General features: G+C 39.6%; 1 protein-coding gene across 5 annotated transcripts in view; it reads left to right on the top strand.

Annotated features, from left to right (window-relative positions):
• The first annotated feature begins 250 nt into the window (after positions 1–250).
• The window catches only part of scyl3 (SCY1-like, kinase-like 3), a 30,880-nt gene continuing 6,424 nt past the window's right edge, over positions 251–24,706 (top strand). The window contains exons 1-12 of one of the 5 annotated variants that reach the window (XM_043699487.2): positions 251–470; positions 4,712–4,897; positions 8,130–8,243; positions 8,399–8,455; positions 9,839–9,941; positions 12,178–12,283; positions 13,274–13,351; positions 14,762–14,901; positions 17,168–17,355; positions 20,187–20,355; positions 22,812–22,997; positions 23,679–24,445. In XM_043699487.2, the coding sequence (XP_043555422.1) occupies positions 306–470; positions 4,712–4,897; positions 8,130–8,243; positions 8,399–8,455; positions 9,839–9,941; positions 12,178–12,283; positions 13,274–13,351; positions 14,762–14,901; positions 17,168–17,355; positions 20,187–20,355; positions 22,812–22,997; positions 23,679–24,445 (2,259 nt within the window). In that variant the 5' untranslated portion in view covers positions 251–305. Of the gene's footprint in view, positions 471–4,711; positions 4,898–8,129; positions 8,244–8,398; positions 8,456–9,838; positions 9,942–12,171; positions 12,284–13,270; positions 13,352–14,761; positions 14,902–17,167; positions 17,356–20,186; positions 20,356–22,811; positions 22,998–23,678; positions 24,446–24,706 lie in introns of all 5 variants that reach the window. The other 4 variants (XM_043699485.2, XM_043699484.2, XM_043699483.2 and 1 more) reach the window with 4 other exon arrangements.

Raw genomic sequence — 24,706 nt, 5'->3', positions numbered from 1 at the left:
GACCTGCTGAGTTTTTTTTACTGCAGTTCTTATTTTCGTTTTAGATTTCCAACATCCGCAGTTTTGTTTTATTTTAAAGAGCCATCATTGTTAGGGTGTTGGTACCAAACTCTGTGCCTGTGAGAGCAGCTGACTGTTTACACCACAGTCTCAGCCCCTGATCCTGAGGGCGCTCCTCGCAATGCGCATGAATGGGTGCACAGACAGTGCTTCCGGGTCAGCCGGAAGTGTTGGGGGGGTCACTTGTTCTTTGGAGATTGTTGTCCGGTTTCCCAGCGGATTCGGACGCCCTGCTTTCCCAGGACATGGGCGCAGAGAGCAGTGCGGCCCGGAGCTGCCGGCTGGAAGAGCCGCCGTTCACTCTGCCCGCCGGTCTGAGCGTCTATCGGGCGGTTTTGGAGGAAGAGCAGCCGGTGTCCGTGTTCATCTATCAGCGGGGGAACGAGGAGGCCGTCAACAAGGCAGCCAAGGTAGTGGAGGCCCCTGGGGAGGGTGATGCTGCCCTGAGGGAAGGGGGTGTGTGGGTAAGCATGTTTCTAGCCCTGCCCTGCCATTCCCTTCCCCTCCCCCAGACTTTGGGGTGATCCTGCCTCTGCCGTGAGAGTTTGGGGAGGGGGAACCTGTTCCTGCTCCAAGGTGGGGAGAGCCCTTAACTCGAAGACGGCCAAAGTAGACCATAAGATGATGAGGAGGCTTCTCGCCTCATCATGGGGGAGAACTTTAGAGATCAGCAAGGCCACTTATGTGGAGTTACAGGAGATGGGTGAGATACTAAACGTGTGTTTACTGTGGAGAAGGTTATGGAAGCAAGAGAACTTGGGGAAATAAGTCACGATGTTAGGTTCTTTTCCTGAGATTTCACACATGAGATGCAATTCGCACACACCAACTTCTGCTAGGTGACCCCTCTGATAGTCTTCGCAGGCGTGCAAAATTGAGTCAGAAGAGAGACCCCAACCAAAGAAAACACATCCCCTTTTCCAGATCAGTTGGCAATGCTTATAGATACTCTGGCCACCCCCACCCCACGATGATGGAAGTGCCCTAATCCTGGGGAATCGTTATGCAGATGATTTTGCGTTGGGGAATCACTGAGTCACGATGTAGGTGTGATGTGTCCTAGCTTCGGGGTGGCCCCGCAAATGAGTTCAGGCTCTGCTTGTTCCTCAGAAAATGTAGGTGTGATAGGCTTCAGCATTAGGGATGATCACGCAAACGAACCTGATTGGTTGGGGAATGGCTATGAAAGTATTTCTGAATGGAAGAGATTGAATGAGAGTTTAATTTGATAATAGTAGGGGGTAGTAGTAAACGACTGTCTAAATGGAGTGGGAGTAATCTGCATTCATGTTTGAATGTCATCCCCACCCACTTTCAGAATGTTCAGTCAGTGCAGCTTAACCATTTAATATTACATTAATGTCCAGAGAGATATTCAAATTTAATCTTTTGACATTACAGCGATATCTTGATTTGGAGATGCCAGTGTTGGAGTGGGGTGTACAAAGTTAAAAATCACAACAGTTTATAGTCTAATAAGTTCAATTAGAAACAGTGCTCTGAAAGCTAGTGCTTCCAATTAAACCTGTTGTCTGGTGTTGTCTGATTTTTATCTTGAAAAGTGTAAATATTACAGAGGAGGTAGTGTTGGATATCTTAAATCCCTGGGAGCTGATCAGGTGTACCCTAGAACTTTGTCAGGCACTAGGGAAGTGCATGCTGGGCTCCTTGGTGAGATATTTGTATCATCAACAGCCACAGATAAGATGCTGGAAGACCTGGAGGTTGGCTATCGTGGTGCCACTATTTAAGATAGCTAGTAAGGAAAAGCCAGGGAACTATAGACTGGTGAGCCTGACATCAGTGATGGGCAAGTTTTTGGAGGAGTTTCTAAGGGACAAAATTTACATGTGTTTGGAAAGGCAAAGTCTGATTAGGAACAGTCAACATAGCTTTGTGCATGGGAAATCATGTCTCACTAACTTTGAATATTTGAAGAAATGACGAAGAAGATTGATGAAGGCAGGATGGTTGACATGATCTACATGGACTTCAGTAAGGCCTTCGATAAGGTTCGGTATGGTAGACTGGGTAATAAGGTTAAATCACATGGAATATAGGGAAAATTAGCCATTTGGATACAGAACTGGCTGAAAGGTAGGAACTAGAGGGTGTTGGTGGAGGGTTGCTTTTCGGACTAGAAGCCTGTGACCATTGGTGTGTTGCAAAGATTGATGCTGGGTCCACTGCATTTTGTTGATTTGGATGTGACTGTAGGAGGTGTCGTTAGAAAGTTTGAAGATGCCACCAAAATTGGTGGTGTAGTGGACAGTGAAGAACATTGGCCCAGCTGGTTAAGGTCCCAGTGCATTTTGAGGAAATGGGCTAAAGAATGGTAGATGGAGTTTAATTTAGATAAAGTGAGGTGCTGAATTTTGGGAGGGCAATTCAGGGCATGACTTAAAAGTCCTGGAGAGCATTACCAAACAAAGAGACCTTGGAATGCAGGTTCATAGTTTCTTGAATGTGGAGTCGCAGGTAGACAGGATAGTGAAGAAGGCATTTGGTACACTTGCCTTTATTGGTCAGTGTATTGAATATAAGATTTGGGAGGTCATGTTGCGGTTGTACAGCTCATTGGTTAGGCCACTTTTGGAATACTGCGTTCAGTTCTGGTCTCCTTGCTATAGGAAAGATATTGTGAAACTTGAAAGAGTTCAATAAAGATTTACAAGGATGTTGCCAGAGTTGGATGATTTGAGCTTTAGGGGGAGGCTGAATTGACTGGGGCTATTTTCTCTGGAGCATTGAAAGCTGAGGGGTGACCTTATAAAGTTTATAAAATCATGAGGGGCATGGATAGGATGAATAGCCAAGATCTTTTTCCCAGCATGGGCGAGTCCAAAACTAGAGGGCCTAAGGTTTAAGGTGAGAGGGGAACGATTTAAAAGGGACCTAAAGGGCAACTTTTTCATGCTGAGGGTGGTACGTGTATGGAATGACCTGCAAGGAAGTGGTGGAGGCTGGTAAGATTACAACATTTGAAAAGCATCTGGATGGATATACAAATAGGAAGGGTTTAGAGGGATATGGGCAAATGCTGGCAAATGGGACTATATTAATTTAGGATATCTGGTTGGCATGGACAAGTTGGACTGAAGGATCTGTTTCTGTGCTGTACATCTCTATGACTCTAGGCTTTTTCACTCTACTTCTCCACTACCATGATAAGAAGTGCGTGGCGATGAGTGAGCTTTCAACTTGTGATAGATGCTTTATGACATTGTGGAAGTATTATTGCACCTGTCAAGCAGAGGTTGCTACTGTAAGTGACATGCTTTCTTAGGGATTGATGCCAGCCATTTTATGGCTGCATTCTGTTGGAGTTTCTTTCTTCCATGTTAGCTAAGGGAGGAAATTGGAGCTGGGAAAATCAGATGTGGAAGGGACCGTGATTAACCAGGTATCAGTTGTTTCAATGAAATAGTCCAGGTTACTATTAGTAATTTGTCAACTTTTGGACTCTTTGAAACTGACCTCAACTGTAACTGATGGTTGTTATGCCATTATAGCCTTCCACCCAAGTTCTTTCATACCCAAATGTGTAGGTAGGGGTATGTCTGCCACTTTGCATTGTTAGGTATAGGGGTCTGGGTGGGTTGCTGTTTGGAGGGTCGGTGTGGACTAGTTGGGCCGAAGGGCCTGTTTCCACTCTGTAGGGAATCTAATCTAATCAATTGAAAGCAAACATTGTGTGTAGTGTTGTGTCCCGGATAGCCTTGTTTCAACTGCAGAATAACTCAGCAAGGAAACGTTGGTATGAATGATCAAGGCAACACAATTTAAGTTTATTTGCTATGTATCCGTCTTCATCTGTAAAGAGAAAGGGCAAGTTTGTACTTCAGATGTTAACTGATTTTGGTGTTCTTTCAACATTCTGTTTGTGTTTCATTGTACAAAATTAAATCAGGAGATTTTTGCATCTGGTTTCATCAAAGAATGAGTGAGCATGCACATTCACAACTGCAACATCTCAGCATTTTAGAGTAAAATGAAATATTTTGAATGCAGTCACTCTGGTAATTAAGAAAACATGACAATTTATTTGCAAACAGCAAGGCCTCATAAACAGTGAGACAAGGATGATCTATTTTAGTGCTGTTTGTTGAGGAATAAATACTGACCGTGGCACTTTGGAGAATTCCCAACTGAACAACCACCTGCTCCATCGTCAACATGTAACTGAAAAGGAATATTAGAAATGGACGTAAAAAGAATAGATTCTGGAACTGTAAAAGGTTTCAATATTTGCAAGCATGTTAAGATTTAGAGTTAACATTTACAGTAAGTGTTTCAGTTTAACCTTTCAATGGAACAATGTTGATTAGCTTTATGATGACCAGTTGTTTGCACACAATTTTAGTTACAGCAGTTTTGGTTTAGTCTTGATACAGTGATTATAGTCATGGAGGTGTTGAATTTAGGTAAATGGTGTCAGACTTGGAGGAAGTATCTAGTGTTTTCTTTAATGTGTGGAGGAAACTTTTTCAAGTTAGCAAAGCACTTCTTTCAATAACAGTAAAGTTAATATGCATTCAGAAGCCCGTGAATTCTGTTTGTAGGATACAACAGTTAAATGCTCTGAAAAAGGATATCTATTGCAGTTGTTTTGAGAGTTAAAAATGTAAATATCACCACCTGTATATTTCAGCATTTGAAAACTTTACGCCATCCATGCCTGTTGAGGTTCTTATCAAGCACAGTTGAAGTTGATGGAATCCACTTGGTTACTGAACGTGTGCAACCTCTGCATATCATCCTTGAAGATCTTTCAGCAGACGAGATCTGTGCAGGTATCTTTGATGTGCTCCAAGCACTGATCTTTCTGCATGACCGAGTAAGTACAAGGTTTGGAAGCAAGCACTTGTTAAATTTAGCTGAGATAAGCATCATTGTCTTGTTTGTGTGAAAGCTATCATCAAATTTTGTGATTATGTTTGGGAGATGAGTTACACTTATAAATCTGCCCCTTTCTATTTCCCATGGGAAGATTGGGTTTTCTCCTTGAACAGCTACAATCCTTGTGGTGATGCTGCCAAACTTTGTTTCCATTATTCTGACACAGCAATAGGGAAGGTATGATGATGGCGGTTCAAGTCTGGATGGTATATGACTTTGAGGAAAAAACTTGAAAGTGATGGGTATTCCCATTACATTCTGGCTATTTTCTTTCTTATTTGTGGTAGTTATCAAGGAAATATGTGACGTTATAAATGAATCTCCATGCATCTTTGGAATCACGCTGCAAGACTATTGCTGACAATTGAAGTGGTGTTTTTGAGTCAAATGGCACCCACCAATCAAACTGTTCTGCCAATGTTCTTGTGTTGCAGCTACTTCCAACTAGGCATATGGTCAATAGCCATTATGTTAATGATGTAAGCTTTGTGGGTGATTTAAGCAGGAACGGTGATGATTCATTTGTTGCTGACTATCCAGCCTTGTTCTACTGTTCGCCGAGCTGGGCATTTGTGTTGCAGACGTTTCGTCCCCTGTCTAGGTGACATCCTCAATGCTTGGGAGCCTCCTGTGAAGCGCTTCTGTGATGTTTCCTCCGGCATTTATAGTGGTTTGTCTCTGCCGCTTCCGGTTGTCAGTTCCAGCTGTCCATTGCAGTGGTCGGTATATTGGGTCCAGGTCGATGTGCTTATTGATTTGAATCTGTGGATGAGTGCCATGCCTCTAGGAATTCCCTGGCTGTTCTCTGTTTGGCTTGTCCTATAATAGTAGTGTTGTCCCAGTCGAACTCATGTTGCTTGTCATCTGCGTGTGTAGCTACTAAGGATAGCTGATCGTGTCGTTTTGTGGCTAGTTGGTGTTCATGGATGCGGATCGTTAGCTGTCTTCCTGTTTGTCCTATGTAGTGTTTTGTGCTTACATCATTAACATAATGGCTATTGACCATATGCCTAGTTGGAAGTAGCTGCAACACAAGAACATTGGCAGAACAGTTTGATTGGTGGGTGCCATTTGACTCAAAAACACCACTTCAATTGTCAGCAATAGTCTTGCAGTGTGATTCCAAAGATGCACGGAGATTCATTTATAACGTCACATATTTCCTTGATAACTACCACAAATAAGAAAGAAATAAGTTGCATCAAGACACTGTTCAAAAAGGGCCACAACACCTTGCAATGCACCTGCAAAAAAAGGAGTAAGAAGAACACTTTTACAATGTATTTGCCAAAAACGGATACCCGTGCAATTTCATCAACAGATGCCGAAGGGAAAGACAACGGAACGAGGACATGCCGCAACCCAAAGGACTAGCCACACGACCATACATCAAGAGCATTTCCGAACTGACAGCCAGACTACTGCGATCACTAGGACTCATAACAGCACACAAACCAACAGCCACTCTCAGACAACAACTCACCAGAACGAAGGACCTGATACCCAGCATGAGCAAAACCAATGTAGTGTACAAAATCCCACGCAAGGACTGCACAAAACACTACATAGGACAAACAGGAAGACAGCTAACGATCCGCATCCATGAACACCAACTAGCCACGAAACGACACGACCAGCTATCCTTAGTAGTCACACATGCAGATGACAAGCAACATGAGTTCGACTGGGACAACACTACTATTATAGGACAAGCCAAACCGAGAACAGCCAGGGAATTCCTAGAAGCATGGCACTCATCCACAGATTCAAATCAATAAGCACATTGACCTGGACCCAATATACCGACCACTGCAATGGACAGCTGAAACTGACAACCGGAAGCGGCAGAGACAAACCACTATAAATGCCGGAGGAAACATCACAGGAGGCTTCCAAGCACTGAGGATGTCACCTAGACAGGGAACGAAACGTCTGCAACACAAATTCCCAGCTCAGCGAACAGAACCACAACAATGAGCACCCGAGCTACAGATCTTCTCCCAAACTTTGAGCCTTGTTCTACTCTTGCAGCCACATGTTGACATTGCTAGTTCTATTAATTTCTGGTTAATGATGATTCCCAAAATCTTGATGAAGGTCTCGGACATGGCAGTCTGGTTGAATGTCAGAGGAGTAGTTAAGCTTTCTCTCATTTCAAATGAATGTCACTGCTATTTGTTTGTCATTCATCAACCTAATCTGTAAAGCACTATGGGCTCCTTGTAGTATTGGAGGTGTATTAGATTAGATTAGATTACATTACATTACATTACATTTTAGTGTGGAAACAGGCCCTTCGGCCCAACAAGTCCACACCGACCCGCCGAAGCGCAACCCACTCATACCCCTACATTTACTCCTTACCTAACACTACGGGCAATTTAGCATGGCCAATTCACCTGACCTGCACATCTTTGGACTGTGGGAGGAAACCGGAGCACCCGGAGGAAACCCACGCAGACACGGGGAGAACGTGCAAACTCCACACAGTCAGTCGCCTGAGGCGGGAATTGAACCCGGGTCTCAGGCGCTGTGAGGCAGCAGTGCTAACCACTGTGCCACCGTGCCGCCCACTAAATATAGTTGAAGGCCCTACAATAGGCAAGAACAAAACGCTATTCAGCCCTTTTGCTGCTTCGCCATAAGGATCTTCCCTTAAGCAATGGTTTGAGTTAAATCCTGGGATTGAGAGATTTTTCATAACCTCAAGGTCACGTTGTACATGAAGTATAACTTCACCTGCCAGACAGTATTTTTATTTTTGCTCTTTACTGTTGTTTTGATAGATTCCTTGGTGCCACAGTTGGTTTAATGTGGGTGGCCTTGATGTCAAAGAGAGTACTAATCTGTTCACTGAGCAAATATTTGGATTATTGAAACATCCCGGATCTCGTTTTAGGGCCGTTTGGCTTAATATTTGATTTAGTCCTATAGCTAGAAATAATTTGTCTAGCATTCTTGGCTTGCAATTTTCTCAACAAGTCCTTTGTTTTCACTGCAAATGAATTGCGTCTACTGTTATTGTCACATTAATTTCATCAGAATGAAGTCATTTTGCGAAAAGACATTCCTTGCATAGAATTGCATTAAAGACACTTTCATCTTTTAGCCATTACTAAAATATTTCAAAGTATAAAATTGCATCACAATATTATTCCATTGTATCACAGGGAAAACTGAGCCACAATAATGTATGCATTTCATCTGTGTTTGTAAGTGAGGATGGTCACTGGAAGCTGGGCGGTATGGAGTCCATGTGTCAATTCTCTCAAGCATCAGCTGAGGTGAGAATATTTCATTTTAGTCCTTTTCGCAAAAGTCCATTTGGTCAATATTACCTTTATCTATTGCAGAATAAAACTTGATTTGTACTGTTCTTGGAAGTTATTTTAAAACTTTTTTTTAAAAAAGGTTTAATACGTGTTGTTTCTTTTTACAGTTCTTGTCCAGCATCAACTCGTTGAGAGATTTGAGTAGCATTGCTCCTGAGGAGCAGGTGTGTCCATAATTATAAAATACAAGCAATGTTTTAATTCTTTATGAAAATCAATCTTAAGATTTTTTAACAAAATGGGGAACTGCTGTATGAGATATTATAGCATTCTGGCTAACAACCATGATTTCAGATATTTTTGTGTTACGAGCACCTTCATAATTGAACAATTCTAACATGCAGAATTTGCAAGAATGAAGAACAGTTGTGTGTTAGTGCCCTGAATGCATTTTGTTTTATTCATGTACATTACTGAAAAGACAATTGGCAGAGGAGAAAAGAATAACTCTTTCCACATTCCATCCACATGTCTCCCTCATTCCTGCTCCTGCCTGAAGGCTTTGCTGTAACAATGTTTCATGATAACAATAGCTCACTGTCTGTAACCAATGACCCTATATCTGGATTGCACTGCCTTTAGACTGTGGTGGATGCAACTTTAATTGGGACGTTGAAAAAGGAATTGGACTGTTACTTGAAGGGGAAAAATTTGCAAAGGAGTGGTACCGGGTTGATTGCTCATTCCATTGTCGGATTGTGTGTTAGCTGATAATTTGACTGAAGCTCACAGTAGGAGAAAGTGAGGACTGAAGTTCACAGGAGTCAAAGCAAAACTGTGAAGGGACATGCAAAAAAGGGAACGCCCCTTCCTTTCTCTTTACCCTGTCTCCTCACCCAATTCTTCCTGATCCTGGCAATGTTAAGACCAGATGTATATTATCTATTATCTCAGCAGAAATAAGATATTTGCCCGGAGATCTTCCTGATTTGTTCAATATAACACGGAGCATTGCTCTACCTTGCTAGCAGTCTGTGTTGTTCTGCAAGGTACAGTACTTCCAAAAAGTATTTGTTTTCACCTGAGGATGTAGGAAAAAAATTAAGTGATGAAGTTGAGACTAACACTGAACCAACATACACGACTGCTTTAAAAAAAAATGAGGGAAAATAAGCCTCTGTGTTGGGCTGTGGGCAAGCGATAATATAACGCATAAATGGTGTAGTGAGATTCATTTTCTTTTGATTAGAGTTAGGAGACTGCACTAACAATCCCAAACCTGGCGATGCTGGAAATATGAAACATGCAGATGATTCTGAAATCACTCAGCAACTCAGTAGAACATATGGGGAAATAACAAAACAACTAATTTTTCAGTACAACCTTTTGTCAAAACTCACCAGTCAGGTTGTCATTAAATATATGCATAAATCTTGTTCAATATGTTTGATGCCTGAAATTTCCTGACAAGAGTGTTGTTAAACAGTCAGGAAGACAGCATGTGCCATTGTAATGTATAGCAGTACTGTCTGAAGTATCGGTTTGATGCAGATAGGATGCAACTTAAGGGCAACAGCATGTTATTAAAAGAAGAAAAATGTATTTAGTCTGCAGGCTTTCAGATTCTTCCTGAAACGCATGGACATGCTCGAGATGCTTACTCATTTGGGGTGATGGTTGAGAAACTCCTTCCATTGCTAGGTGAAATGGGTAAGGATTTTCATGTTTTTCGGTTATCATACATAATATGTGTAATTAATATAGCTAATGACTGTCAACAAACTATCAGAAATATTTTGGTCAATTCAATTATTTGTTTCTTCCCACATAAGAATCGCAGGTAGATAGGCTAGTGAAGAAGGCGTTTGGTATGCTTTCCTTTATTGGTCAGAGTATTGAGTACAGGAGTTGGGAGGTCGTTGCGGCTGTACAGGACATTGGTTAAGCCACTGTTGGAATATTGCCTGCAATTCTGGTCTCCTTCCTATCCGAAAGATGTTGTGAAACTTGAAAGGGTTCAGAAAACATTTACAAGGATGTTGCCAGGGTTGGAGGATCTGAGCTATAGGGAGAGGCTGAACAGGCTTGGGCTGTTTTCCCTGGAGTGTCGGAGGCTGAGGGGTGACCTTATAGAGGTTTACAAAATTATGAGGGGCATGGATAGGATAAATAGATAAATTCTTTTCCCTGGGGTCAGAGAGTCCAGAATTAGAGGGCATAGGTTTAGGGTGAGAGGGGAAAGATATAAAAGAGACCTAAGGGGCAATTTTTTCACGCAGAGGGTGGTACGTCTATGGAATGAGCTGCCAGAGGATGTGGTGGAGGCTGGTACAATTGCAACATTTAAGAGGTATTTGGATGGTATATGAATAGGAAGGGTTTGGAGGGATATGGGCTGGGTGCTGGCAGGTGGGACTGAATTGAGTTGGGATATCTGGATGGGTTGGACCAAAGGGTCTGTTTCCATGCTGTACATCTCTATGACTCTAATTAGTTTAGGTGCTTCACTCTGTTATTTCTAGCTTTTTTCAGAAGATCAGAAGCTTTTCAAGCAGAATAGGCCATTTGGTCCATTGGATGCCAATTGGCTGCTCAGGAAGGACATACTTGATCTCCTTTGATTAAAAATCTAACTCCGCCTTTCATATATTCAGTTTCACAGCCTCCACAGCTCACTGGGGAAGAGAATTCCAAATAGTCTCGAATAAACTCCACATTAAGATCACTTCTCATTCTTGTAAACCCCAAAGAGTGTAGGACCACCTTCTTGACTTCGTCCCAGGAATCCGTCTTTAGACCATTACAAATACAGTTATGTCCTTCCCTAAGGAAAAGAGACAAAGAAAAGGGGAGGTACTAGTACTCTAGGTGTAGTATCAGCAAAGTTATGTACAGCTGTAGCGTGGTTTCCCTATGCCTTTCCCTTGCAATAGCCAAAATTCCATTTACCTTCCTAATTACTTGCTGTACCTGCATGCTAAAGTTTTGTGATTTTCCTTTTTTCCTTGTCATCATTGTGCTCTTTGTTACAACAGATGTTGAATAGGATTGTCAGAAATCATTTTGAAGCATATTGATAATCTGGAGAGTTCAAAATGGTTGTATTGAGCAGTAATCCAGAAACCAAGCAGCATTGGTTAGATACTGTGATGTGGGGATGAAAAGTATCATTTTGTGCAAATTTGTCTGTGACTCTAGAATCATTAGAGAATTTGAATGGGAATCTTGAAAGTCTATATGCTTTTTGCTGAAACCTCTAACTTTTACAAACCTGTGTAATAATATTTCAGGACTCTGAGAAAGAAAATTTGAGTTAAGAATTCTGGATTAATGAAAGTGAAATTTGAAAGGGAACATTAGATAACTCATGATGCAGTGATGGTTAGGATTTTGGCAATGGAGGAAAAACATACAAAAGTAATGTTCAAGGAAAACCTTGAAATGCTTACTTTTTGAAAACTAATTATTTCCTGAACCCTGGAAACCAACTGAGACTAGTTGGATAGCTCTTCAAAGAGCTAACATTGGCACAAGGGGCTGAATAGCTGCTTCGGTTAAGTATCATTGATTCCATAATTCAACAGGGAAAATATATTCATGTAAATTGTGTTGTCATTAACAAGAAACTTTTATCAAAGATGTTGCAAATCAATGAAGTCCATTTGAAGTGTTGCAGGAAATGAGGAAGTATGTGGCAAGTATAATTCTGTAAACAGCAGTGAGATAGTGATTAGTTAGACTATCTTAGTGATGATTGAGGGATAAATGTTAAACAAATGCTAATGAAATAGTGGCATCAAATGTCAATAGGTATATTTTGTCCTAATGCAATATCTAAGATACATAGATTTTTAAAAAAAATTCGTTAAATGAAGTTTATTGGTCTTTTGTGTGTTGTATGTTAAGCTGTGTGTGCGCAGTTAATGTACTTATCCTCTAGTTGCAGAACATTTGCTGACAAGTTTTCAAGAAGCCTTAAAGGTTTCCCTCTTAAACCCAGACCCAATGCAACGTCCATCTTTACAGAGTTTACTGACTCATGAATTCTTTAGGTAAGCATAGACATCTTTCTCATTTCTTCAGCAGGTTCTTAAATGGACCATCTTTTACAATATTGCTTCCTTATTTAGTGCAGTTTGTGGGTGTGAAATAGTGTTATTGCCACTTCACTGAAAATTTGTTTGACAGTATGAAATAGCAAGTAATTAAACAATCATTGGTGACAGTGTACCTCATGAGATCTATTTGTTTTGTGTGCATGATTTGCTATCAGTGCTGTCAAATCTTCAACCTACTAACACCATCATCTATCTTCAGTATGTCAAAGAAACCAAAGAATAATTTATTGTGCTCGAATGCATCAGTTTGAGCATTGAACAAATTTATGTTAATGTAGTAAATTGTCAAAACTTCAGTTGTCTAGAGGGTGTAGTTTGACTGCCATATTTAGAAATGATTAAAATAAATCATAAAGTTCATAGTACTTTCCACACACACATCTAAATTATCACAGAAAATGCAATGCCATTTTGTCACTGTACAAATGGTAACAGTATTCCATTTTTTAAATTTCAGTGACACCTTTGTAAAAAAAAAATTAATGTGTATATTTTGGCAAAGGTATTCAGTGTTCAGAAAGCATATTCTGTAGATTTCTATTGCAGAGTATATAATTTTCACGCAATGGTTAAATGAAGAGTAGTGTCGTGATAAATCTGATACTCATTTAACTCCATTTAGAAAACAGAAGAAAAATTGTAAACCGATGGCAGTGTGTTCATCTGTCTATGAATACCCTGTGTACATTTGCTTGATGCTGATAACAGACCTTTTGAATTGCTTTGAATTTTATTTGTAATAGGTTGTCATTTTGTGGAATTAGACTTAGTAAATTTTGGGTAGCTTCCTGGTATTTTCGATTGTCAATGAGAAAAATATGTCTCTGATCAAACCCATTTTATGCACTGACACAGTTTAGAAAGTTGATGTTTGGTACTTGGTGATTGTAACAGTTGGTTGATAAATGTTCTCTCTCACAGCAGGAATGAGTTCTTGGAAGTAGTGAATTTTTTAAAAAGCTTGACATTAAAAACTGAGGAAGAAAAGAATGAGTTTTTCAAGTAGGTATTTTGTTTCTGTTACTGAGTTTTATTTTTAAAATAAAAATTATATTGTACAAGTGCTACAAAATGATGATTATCTGACAATTACTTTTAAATATATTCAGCAACTGAAAGGTGGGCTGTTAATATTTTCACTTTTGTCCCTACCTACATCCATATGAAGCAAGTAAACAGTGGAAGCACTAACTGACATTTTACTCCATCGTTATTGATGCTGAAGTCAATTATAGCACTCCTACACCAACTCCACATAAACATGTCAATCAAACCTGGGACTTCCAAAAGCTTGAACCTGCTGTAGTTAGTGCATTTATGCGCTCAGCTATCCAAGGAGATAAATCCATTCAACCCACTTGTTTCATCCTTTCACTGATAATATTTAAATATTTTCTTATCAATCTGTTCAGAGATGTTGTGGCATCTCTCTGGAGCAGGTGGGACTTGAATCTGGGTCTCCTGACTCAGAGCTAAGGAAAATGTTACTGTGCCACAAGAGCTCCTATCATTGCTATTACATATTAAATACTTTTTGAAAGTTAGGTTAATTCAGCAACTTCGGAAACAGCACCATTCTAGTTATTTTACTAATGGGGAAGCAATGACCTAGTAGTATTATCACTAGACTATTAATTCAGAGACCCTGGTAATATTCTGGGGACATGGGTTTGAATCCTGCAAAGACATTTTGGTTAAGTTTTAATTCAATAAATATCTGGAATTAGAATGATAACTAATGATAACCATGAAACTATTGTCAATTGTTGGGAAAATCCATCTGGTTCGTTAATGTCCTTTAGAGAAAGTAAGTGATGCCCTTACCTGGTCTGGCCTACCTGTGTCTCAGACCCATTGCAATATAATTGACACTTAACACAATTAGGGATGGGTAATAAACGTTGGCCTGGCCAATAACACCCACATTCTGTGAATAAATGAAAGAAGGGCTAATTTAGAGGCCTGGACTAATGACCTGTGGGTGTGAGTTCAAATCTCTCCATGGCACCTGGGGAAGCTAAAAAGCTAGAATCAGTAATGGTGATCAGTGTACTTATGGGTGCAGTGGTGATGTGATTCCTTACATCATATTGGATTGCAAATAATACTGTATTAATGTCGTATTTTCCATTCTGTGACCTTTGTGTGTTTCCTCAAATTAATTGCAATTAATGTTGAAAATGGGAAGAGTTCTGTGAAGCGCAAACTAAATTGGGTTGATATTGCCCAAATCTATTTTGCCAAAAAAGTTAAAGCAAGAAGGGGATTTTCATCAGAATTGCAAATTTTCATGCAGCACTCTACTTTGCATGTAGAAATATGCCAGACCCATTATATTTCCTAAACTGTTAGCATTTTCCCCAAAGTAGGGTTTGCACCTCTAGAAGTATTTGATTCTGTTTTGTCATGCAGATTCCTATTGGATCGTATTCAGGGCTTACCTGAAGGTCTCATGGCCTCCCGCCTGGTGCCACAGCTGCTAACTCCATTGGTGTTTGCAGAACCAGTAGCAATTAAAAGCTTCCTTCCTCACCTTCTCAGGCCAAAGAAGGGTATGTTCAGTGTATGTATTCATCATACAGTCTAATAGCGTATAGTTGGTTCTGATATAACACAATAGCTTGCATGAGAAACAAACTCGTGTTATAAGAAAATCGCACAATAGCCGTGCCATTTAAACTAATGGAGCCGGAATACTGTTATAGCCAATACAGGTAAGGAAAGTTTGTATTCTGCAAATAACTGTTTAAATTCTTCAAATTTGTTAAAGCCAATTTATGTTCAAGAAACATATGTTATAGCAAAACTGCCTTTATCTTTCAAATTAATATTCTTCAGTTTGAGGATATGCCTTTATGAACGTCATATATATGTTATGAGGTTGAAGGTGTGCACTGTACCTTTGAGAGAAAGAATGCTGTTCTGAACTGAGAGATTACAAGCACCTGTGTATACCACTGGTGTACTGTACAATTGAAAATATGTAACATTTGGCTGTGAAATGGATTCCTGAGTTTTGGTTGCTGTTTTGAAAACAATTCAAATTTAACCAATCAGTTTGAATTATGCTCCATGATACTGAAACCCAATCGAGTTTTAATTTATTATTTTGCCAACATCAAACCAATCAGACGATCAATGTTGGGGGTATAAGAATGTGGACATTTTGAAAATTGGTCAGAGGGCAACCACTCTCTCTCTCGAGAGAAACTGCTGAGAGCTAATTGCCCATCTAACATCTTGCTCTCAGAGAAATTAGAAAACACTCTCTGTCAAAGGTACCTTTTCATGTGAAACATACTCGCAGTAAAAAGAAAGATGACGACCCAGGGAGATCAGTAGGAAAATGGAAGACAGCAGAGAAGACAACGACTGTGTGATTTTCAGATTAAGCTAATGTAATTTTAATAAGTGTCTTATTGGAACAGCATATTGTTATAGAGTTGGAGTCAGAGAGTTAGCATTTGAGAGAGGGGATTAGATTACTGAATAATTTTTTTTTTGATTGTTCACTTTTAGAGTAAGAAAATAAATTGATGTTAAACAGTGGAATTTAGGTGTTCTCTGTCACTCCTATTTTAACAGATTACGAAGCGAAGCGAGCTTTTCCAGGTATTTGGTTTAATTAACAGAAAAGGATCGCTTCTGTGTTGTAACATTATATGAGGAATTTTAGTTTAGGTGTGACAGCAAGACCAATTGATCAGCAATGCTATAGCCTATCGAATGGAAATCTGTTATTGGGGATCCACATGAATGGTTGGGAAATGACCTGCTATGTATAATTAGGAACCAATGTGACCTGTTACAAAATAGTAGACTAACATGTGCAAGAGAAACATCAATTGACCTTTTGGGATTTGACCTTTTGGGATTTGACCTTCAACTCTCCGGCAAAGTTACATTGTTATTTTCTTTTCATTGTTGACTTGACTTGCCGTATGCTTCCAGTATTTGTCGTTTTTCTTGATAATCTTGTCACTGATTTACCATTTTTGGTTAAGTCCCAAGTTTGACTAACCCATGGCGTTTTCTGTTAATGTAATAATTATTTTGCCTCCAAATAAACCTGTTGGACTATAACGTGGTGTTGTGATTTTTAATTTTGTCCACCCCAGTCCAACAACACCTCCTCCAAATCTTTGCTGTTTGATGTGATTTAGTGGTCTTGCAACCAGCATGCGATTTATATTGATAGGATTTTGTGCTAATACTTTGCAATTTCTTAAAAATTTAAATCACCTTTTAGACTGATGGGTGTTGACCTCTGCTTTCTATCACCTGCAAGTGTCCTTATGAAGTCAGTTCTGTCCACCCTAATTGAGTTCCAAATGACAATGCAAAAAGTATAAAACAACCCGAAATTGTCACTCTCTGAAAAGCAAATTATTTAAGTTGTGGCTTACATCACATCAATATCTACACTTATTGTACATAGTACAATTTAATGTGCAAGTACTTGAAATTTGTACCTAAAAAGTCTCAAATCATGAAAGTGGTTGATTGTTTCAGTGCAGTACATTTAGATGCCCCAGCCATAAAATGTCTGATACCTGTGGTTAGGGTCAGGCACAATTTTGGAGGATCATATTTTGTATTTGTTTGTTTTAGATTAGCATGGAATGTCTGACCCTGACAATAGATAACTGAAGTGACAGGAGTTTAAATTTCAGCACTTATTCTCCATATCTTGATGAACACAGTGATGTCCGTTGAAATAAATGTTCTGTTGAGGAGAAAAATATGAAATATTGCACGGTGTTCGCTGCAAACAAAAGTACATAAAAAGATTAAGTTGTTTTGTTTGTATTTCTCTAGACTCACCTAGTGATGATGAATTCAATAGCCTCCTGTCACCCAATGTCTTTCGAGATCATGTGATCCCAATTCTGTTGAAACTTTATAGTGTGCGAGAGGAGCATGTGCGAATGGTGCTGTTATCTCATCTGGACACTTATGCTGATCTTTTTCAATTGGAAGACCTACAGGAAATTGTTCTTCCACAGGTCAGTGAAAGATAAGAAGTTTAAATTACCGGGACAAATAAGATAGAAGACAAAAAAAAAACAAAGGACTCCAGATGCTGGAAAACTCAGTAGGTCTGGCAGCATTTGTGGCGAGAAAGCAGAGTTAATGTTTCATGTCCAGTGACCCTTCTTCAGAACTTGCTGTGGTGGTGCTCTGATGCATCAGCTGCCCCTATCCTTTTAGATGGAGGTGTTCATGATTTGGAAGGTACTGTGAGGATCTTTGGTGAATTTGAGCAGTGCATCCTGTAGTTAGTACACACTGCTGCTACTGAGCATCTGTGATGGAGGGAATTGATGTTTGTAAACGTGGTGCCAATCACGTCGGCTGCTTTGACCTGGATGGTGTTGAGCTTCGAGTGTTAGAGCTGCACACGTCCAGGTAAGTGGGGAGCATTTGATCACACTCCTGACTTGTGCCTGAGGGTGAACAAGCTTTGGGAAGTCAGGAGCTGAATTACTTGCAGTATTCCTAGCCCCTTATCTGCTCTTGTAGCCGCGGTGTTTATGTGGCAGGTCCAGTTGAGTTTCTGGACAATGGTAACCCCAATATTAGTGGGGGAATAAGTGGAGGTGGCACCATTGCATGTCAAGGGGCGATGGTTAGATTATTTATGTTAAGTGACAGTCATAGCCTACCGTTTTATAGGAAAGATAGAGGCTTTGGAGAGGGTGCAAACAAGGTTTACCAGGATACTGCCTGGACTGGAGGGCTTGCCTTATGAATAGAGGTTGACTAAGCTCGGACTTTTCTCTCTAGAGAGGAGGAGGAAGAGAGGTGACCTGATCGAGGTATACAAGGTAATGAGAGGCATGGATAGAGTCAATAGCCAGAAACCTTTCCCCAGGGTAGGATTGACTGGCATGAGGGATCATAGTTTTAAGATATTAGGAGAATAGTGTAGAGGAGACGTCAGAGATAGGTTCTATATGCAGAGAGTTGTAAATGCATGGAATGCGTTGCCAGTGGTGCTTATAGAAGCAGAGTCATTAGGGACATTTTAAGTGACTGCTGGACATGCACATGGACAGCAGTGAATTGAGGGGTGCGTACGTTAGGTTATTTTAGTCTATATTAGGGTATAATCCTCGGCACAACATCGTGGGCCAAAGGGCCTGTTCTCTGCTGTACTTTTCTATGTTCTATTTGTGTGGCACGAACGTTACTTGCCACTTGTCAACTCAAGCCTGGGTATTGTCCAGATCTTGCATTTGAACATGGACTGTTTCAGTACCTGAGGAGTCGCAAATGGTTCTGAGCAAACATTCCTACTTCTGATCTTATGGTGGAAAAGTCATTGATGCAGCCGCTGAACATGATTGGGTGTGAACGCTACCCTGAGGAACGCCTGCAAGGATATCCTGGAACTGAGATAACTAATCTCCAACAGCCACAACTAGCTTCCAACCAGTGGAGTGTTTGCCCCCGATACCCATTGATTCCAGGTTTTCTAGGACTCATTGATGCCACATTCAGTTAAATGCAACCTTGATGTTAAGAACTGCTAACCTCATTTCTGGAATTCTGCTGTTTTGTCCATGTTTGAATCAAGGCTGTAATGAGGTCAGGAACTAAATGACGCTAGTGGAACCCAAACTGGCATCAGTGAGGAGGTTATTGCTGAGCAGGTGTTGCTTGATGACACCTTACATTATTGACTGTTGAGGATGTGGAAAGGATATATGTCATTTGAGAATCTAGTAATGAGTGCCACTTTTTCAAAATAAGGCGTTACCCATTTAAAACTGAGGGGTTTTTTTTCTCCTGGAGGATTGTGTCCCTCTGGAACTAACCCCATCAAAAGGTGGTGGATGCATAGCCCTTGAATATTTTTAAAGATATTTTTCAAAAGCTGGTGAAGTGTTATGAGGGTACATGGGAATGTGAATCAGCCATGATTTTATTGAAGGTAGAACAGGCTTGAAAGATTAAATGGCCTCCTCTTCCTAATTTGGATGTTCCTGGATTAGACATTGTGCTGTACATTAGTGCTTAATGATAATAGTTGTATTTTATTCATGAAACAGGTTTGCAGCCAAAAGGCTGATTTCCAGTAAAACTTGCATTACTTGGGCTATATGTGAATTTGCAATCAAGTTAGAAACATGATTTCATTGTAGTAACAAAAACAGTTGCAATGGGTAATGGAAGTTCTAAAACTTATTAAGCAGATACAGTTGCCTGCCCTAATCACATAAGTACAGATTATTGTGGAGAGTGCTGTGGTTTTGCAAGGTACAATGACAGTAAGTTGTGACAAAAATTCTTGTAGAACATCTGGACCAAACAAAGTCTAATGAAAAGCTTTTTATATTAGTTGAGGGATAAATACTCATCAAAATACTGGAAAGAATTCCACTGCTCTTTAGATTCACTTAAAGAATCTGTTACACTCCCGTAGGACAGCTGGGTAATTGTCTAGATCTTGCATTTGAACATGGACTGTTTCAGTATCTGAGGAGTCGCAAATGGTCTCATTCGAAAGCCAACACTTCCAATAGTATAGAATATTCTAAGTATTACACTCGATGTGTTCGACATCTTTTTTTTCACCGAGTCATGGGTAAGAGTGCTACCAATGATCAACAGGTGCAAAATCCATTGCAGCTAACAATGGCAGACTTGACTTGAGACATCCTTCTAAGCTTATCTGCAGCTGAGACTAAAATACTATCAACTGGGTGTGTAGACATTAGAGGTCCTTAAAGGATATTGAGTGCTTCATTGCAGTAAGTGCATCTTCCTTCAATCAAGATATTTACTTCTGATATTCATGGAAAATGTACCAAACACACCTTTTCCTGTTTAGGTGCTACTAGGACTAAGAGATACCAGTAATAGTCTGGTATCAGGAACACTCTGCAGCCTAGCAGTGTTGGTGCCACTTCTTGGAGCTGATGTAGTTGTTGGAGGTGAGAGAGCAAAGATCTTCAAACGTACAACACCTAACTTCAGATCAACTGAGATCACCCCTGAAGGTAGGTAACAAAGTTTCTGATGTTTTCTGTGCATCCCACATCTTTACCAGAGAGTTATAAATAGATTATCTAAGGAAAGAAATTATTTGCCTTAGCGGCTATACTAAATTGATTCTGGGATGAGAGGCTGAGTAAGTTGGGCATGCGCTTCTGAAATTTAAAAGAATGAGTGATGATCTCATTGAAACATTCTAGATTATAAAGAAACTTCCCAGGATAGACATTGAGAGTTTGTTTCCCCTTTAGGTTCCCTTCCAGAACATGAGCAAAATCTCAGGATAAGGGGTTCTCCATTAGGATTAAAATGAAGAGAAACTTCTTCACTGAATATCTTTGGAATTCTCGACACCAGTGGGTTGTGGATGCTCCATTGTTGAGTGTATTCAAGACTGTAATAGACAGATTTTCATTGTCTGAGGGGTGTGGGAAGCATGCGGAAAAGCCAGTTAAGACAGAAGGTCAACCATGACTATGTTCAATTTCAGAGCTGATTTGAGGGGCAGTATGGCATACTCCCGTCCTATTTCTTACCATAATAAGTAGCCAAAATAATGCAAAAAGGCTACAGAGAGATATAGACAGGTTGTATGAGTGTAAGAACACGGCAGAATGTCGTGAAAATTGTGTTTTTAGAATGGTAATGGTAAGAAACTGGAAATTGTTGACTTTGGAAGGACCTGGGTGTCCTTTTACATTAGTCAGAGAAAGTTAACATTCAGGTACAGTAAGCAATTTGGAAGGCAAATTGTTAGTTTTTACTTCTAAGGGGGTCAGGAATACAAGAGTCAATAAGTTTCACTGCACTTATACAAGGCATTGGTGAGGCCATACTAAGATTATAATGTCCAGATTTGGTGTCATGCCCAAGAAAGGACATATTTATCTTTGAGCGAGTATGACAAAATTAATTTGAGAAAATCTTGGCTATTCTTCTATCTCAATCCACTTTCCGATGCGATTCCCTCTTCCCTTAATAACCAAAAAAATCTATTGACCTGTGAGAAAATTGTCCATGTTGAGAGAAGTAGATTAAACATATTCTTCTGAACTCCAGAAAGCATAAGAGATGATTGAAGTGAAACATCAATTCTTAAGGGGCTTGAGAAGGATAAATGCGAAGAAAATATTTTTCCTGGCTTAGGAATCTAGAAAATTTCACAACATAAGGGAATGGGTTTGGGTGGAATACTCTTGAGGGTTGATGTGGACTTGTTGGGCCGAAGGGCCTGTTTTGACACTGTTGGGATTCTGTAAGAGAGATGGCTGCTTGAGCCATGCATGTTTCAATATGATCTCTGCTGATCATCAGTTTTAACTGAATTTTTCCTAGTTCTTCCACATTGTTTGACTTATTGAGAAACAAAAAATGTTTATCCCAGTCTTGAATAAATTTGTCAAATTTTCACAAGCTCCTGGGGCAGACGATTCCAAAGATTCATATCACTTAGTTTAGGAGTTCAATGAAGAGGATTTCTTCACTATCAGCTTTTTCTTCTATAATTACCAGCTGGGAAAGAAGAACCTATAAATGTCTGCCCTATCAAACCCCATTGGAATCTTTTATGCTTCAATGAGATCACCTCTCACTATTCTAATCTCTAGTGTGTTTAGGTCTAATTTACTCAACCTCTGTTCATAGAACAGATCTCTCATCCTGGGGCCCATTAATTGAACCTTTGTACTATATTCAATGCAAGTATCACCTTCCTTAAATGTGGGGACCACAACTGAACACAGTACTCTACGCAAGGTCTTGTCAAAATAGTAAGGCATGCTTATTTTTGTGTTCCAGTCCTTTTGTAATAAAGGCCAAATTGCTATTTGCCTTCCTAACATGCTAACCTTGTGTTCCTTGTACAATTGCTCATTTAGGTCCTGCTGAACAACATTTACAAGTTTGATACTAAGTTCTACTTTGCCATTCATATTGACAAAGTGAATAACTGTACACTCTTCCATGTTATACTACATTTGCCAACTTATTGCCCACTCCACTTGATCTGTCTATATCTCTTAGCAACCTCTTTGTCTTCCTCAATTTCTATTTCCACCTAGCCTTGTTTCCTACATTACTCCAGGTCTATCTAAATCAATAACATCCAGTGAAAATAGAGTGCCAAGTCCTGATCCATACTACATTCTGATAGTTACTGCCTAGCAACTTAAATATGTCCTGTTTAACTCTACTTTTTGCTCCTGCTCAGTAACCAATCCTTCGTTCCCCATTATTTACATTTACAGAATTTTATTTCATATCTTGATTGATTAACCATACCACCTCATTGAAATGTCAACTTAACGTTGTTTTTGTTTTGTGCGCAATGAGCATAGAGTTGCAATGTTAGAGTTCTATTTGGAGGGATTAAAATGTTATTAATGGAAATCTATGATATTATTCTGATGTAAAAATGCAACAATAGCTAAAGCAAATTTGATTTATCTTACATTTTTCTAAGGCTCCCCTGCACATGTCAACAATAGTCATGACCTTCACAGTTCTCTGGCCTTAAACAACAATTCATTCAAACTGTTTTCCAAGATCTCTGAGCCAAAGAAGAAACCCACATATGAGAAAGAAAAAGGGCACACAAATCTTGCTCAAATTCAACACCCTTCAAGGTTTCAGATACTGGGAAAAGCAGGTAAACTTTAGAAAGGCAAGTCTGAATTTGTGCAATGCACTGCAGTGAAATTGGGCTTTTCTGAACTGTCACATATTGAATGCATGTGAGAATGATCCAGTTGTCAAATATTTATTTGAAACTGAGTTGGCAATCAGTACACAATTGAGGACTGTGGAATCATAAATAAATTAAAATCGTGCTTTCATATATTCTAACTGTTGATTAGGGGGTTTTACATTAACACATTGGCACTGAAATACACAGGTAAGATTTTCATTGGCATAAAGGCTGAACCATTTGAAGCAGATCCAAGTTTCATTAAAAAAGGTCTATTTATAATGAACATTAAGGTTTTTTTTTTTTAGCAATTCTCTAAGCAGCTAAGCTGGACATTTGTCTTTTTAAAAAAATTGTTTCCATTTTCTGAAGGCCATAACATTGGAAAAGGAGAAGAAAATGATGTCTGGTCAATAGTTAAATTATAGGTGTGTGCACCCATACAAGCTTTTCCGAGTATTAAATATATACTAGATCTCCAAACTTGCCTAACTCAGTCTTTGCATTGCCTGTTTAATATGTTTGAACAGTTTCTAATAGGTAAATATGGTTCTGACTAATAGTGATCACAGTTAATTTTTATTCCATATATTTTTATTGTAGTTATAACTTAAGTTTTATTTTAATCCTTTATGGACATAGCCCAGTATGAAGCACCAACATCCATAATGTCAATGAATGGTATTCGTGGGAATGATATTTCTGGAGCTGGTAGTACACAAAATTCAGTTCTGATCCATGAATTTGCTGAGGATTGGCCAGACTGGAGCAAGTCAGAGGAGAATGAAAGAAATGTAGGAATTAAGATTGAACGTACAAAGGATTGCATCAGCACAGGTAATCAATCTGAGATGAAAGACAAATCATGGGATGACTTTGAACCTACTCTCGATGATCATCCTTGCACAATAAAACCAGAACAATCAAATAAGCAGCAGACTTCTGACTTGCCTATTACTGGCAGTAAGGCCCAGTCCAAAGGCATGAAACTTTCTTTAGCACTGAAAACTCGTTCTGTTACATCATGTGAGAATTGGAGGAATGATAACTGGAACCAGCAGAACATATCAAAAAAGGAAAGTCAAAAAGCAGTTTCAACTGGACAGACATTCTCCAGGCAGAAAACTACTGCACAGAAAACCTCTTTAAACACTGGGCTCGGAGAGGAATTCACTATAAATGTCAAGAAAAAGCCACAGAGGGACCCTGAATTAGATCTGTTTGCTGATATGATACCAGACATTAAAGTTTCTTCCACAGGTTTGTTAATGCCAGCACAAAGAACAGAACTAAATGTTACAGCCAAAGCAACTGAAGAAGCATCAAAATGTACAGAGAAGACTCTGAGAGCAGACAGTAATTCACCAACTCTAGCACTTGCATCAAAGTTTGCAGCAGACATTGTTGAGGTGAGTTGAAACTTTAAATCAAGGGGCACGACACATTTTCCTGGTACTTTTTAACTATGGTCTGAAAGAGTAGGATAGAAAATTTAGAAAATGTAGGCTTCCTCTTGTATCTTGAAAATATGTTTTCGATTGTTCAACACTATAGTGATCAACACTATAGTGATCAACAGTTCAACACCTACTAGTACTTTATCAAAAAACTGAGTAATGTGTCCTGTGTATCTTGAACTGCTCTGTCCATTTGTTGGTTACAATGGTGTA

This window comes from Chiloscyllium plagiosum, unplaced genomic scaffold (genome assembly GCF_037043375.1).
Source record: "Chiloscyllium plagiosum isolate Xiang-an unplaced genomic scaffold, Cpla_swu_hap1 HiC_scaffold_9, whole genome shotgun sequence".
NCBI classification, from domain to species: Eukaryota; Metazoa; Chordata; class Chondrichthyes; order Orectolobiformes; family Hemiscylliidae; genus Chiloscyllium; species Chiloscyllium plagiosum.
This window is presented reverse-complemented; position numbering and strand designations above follow the sequence as displayed.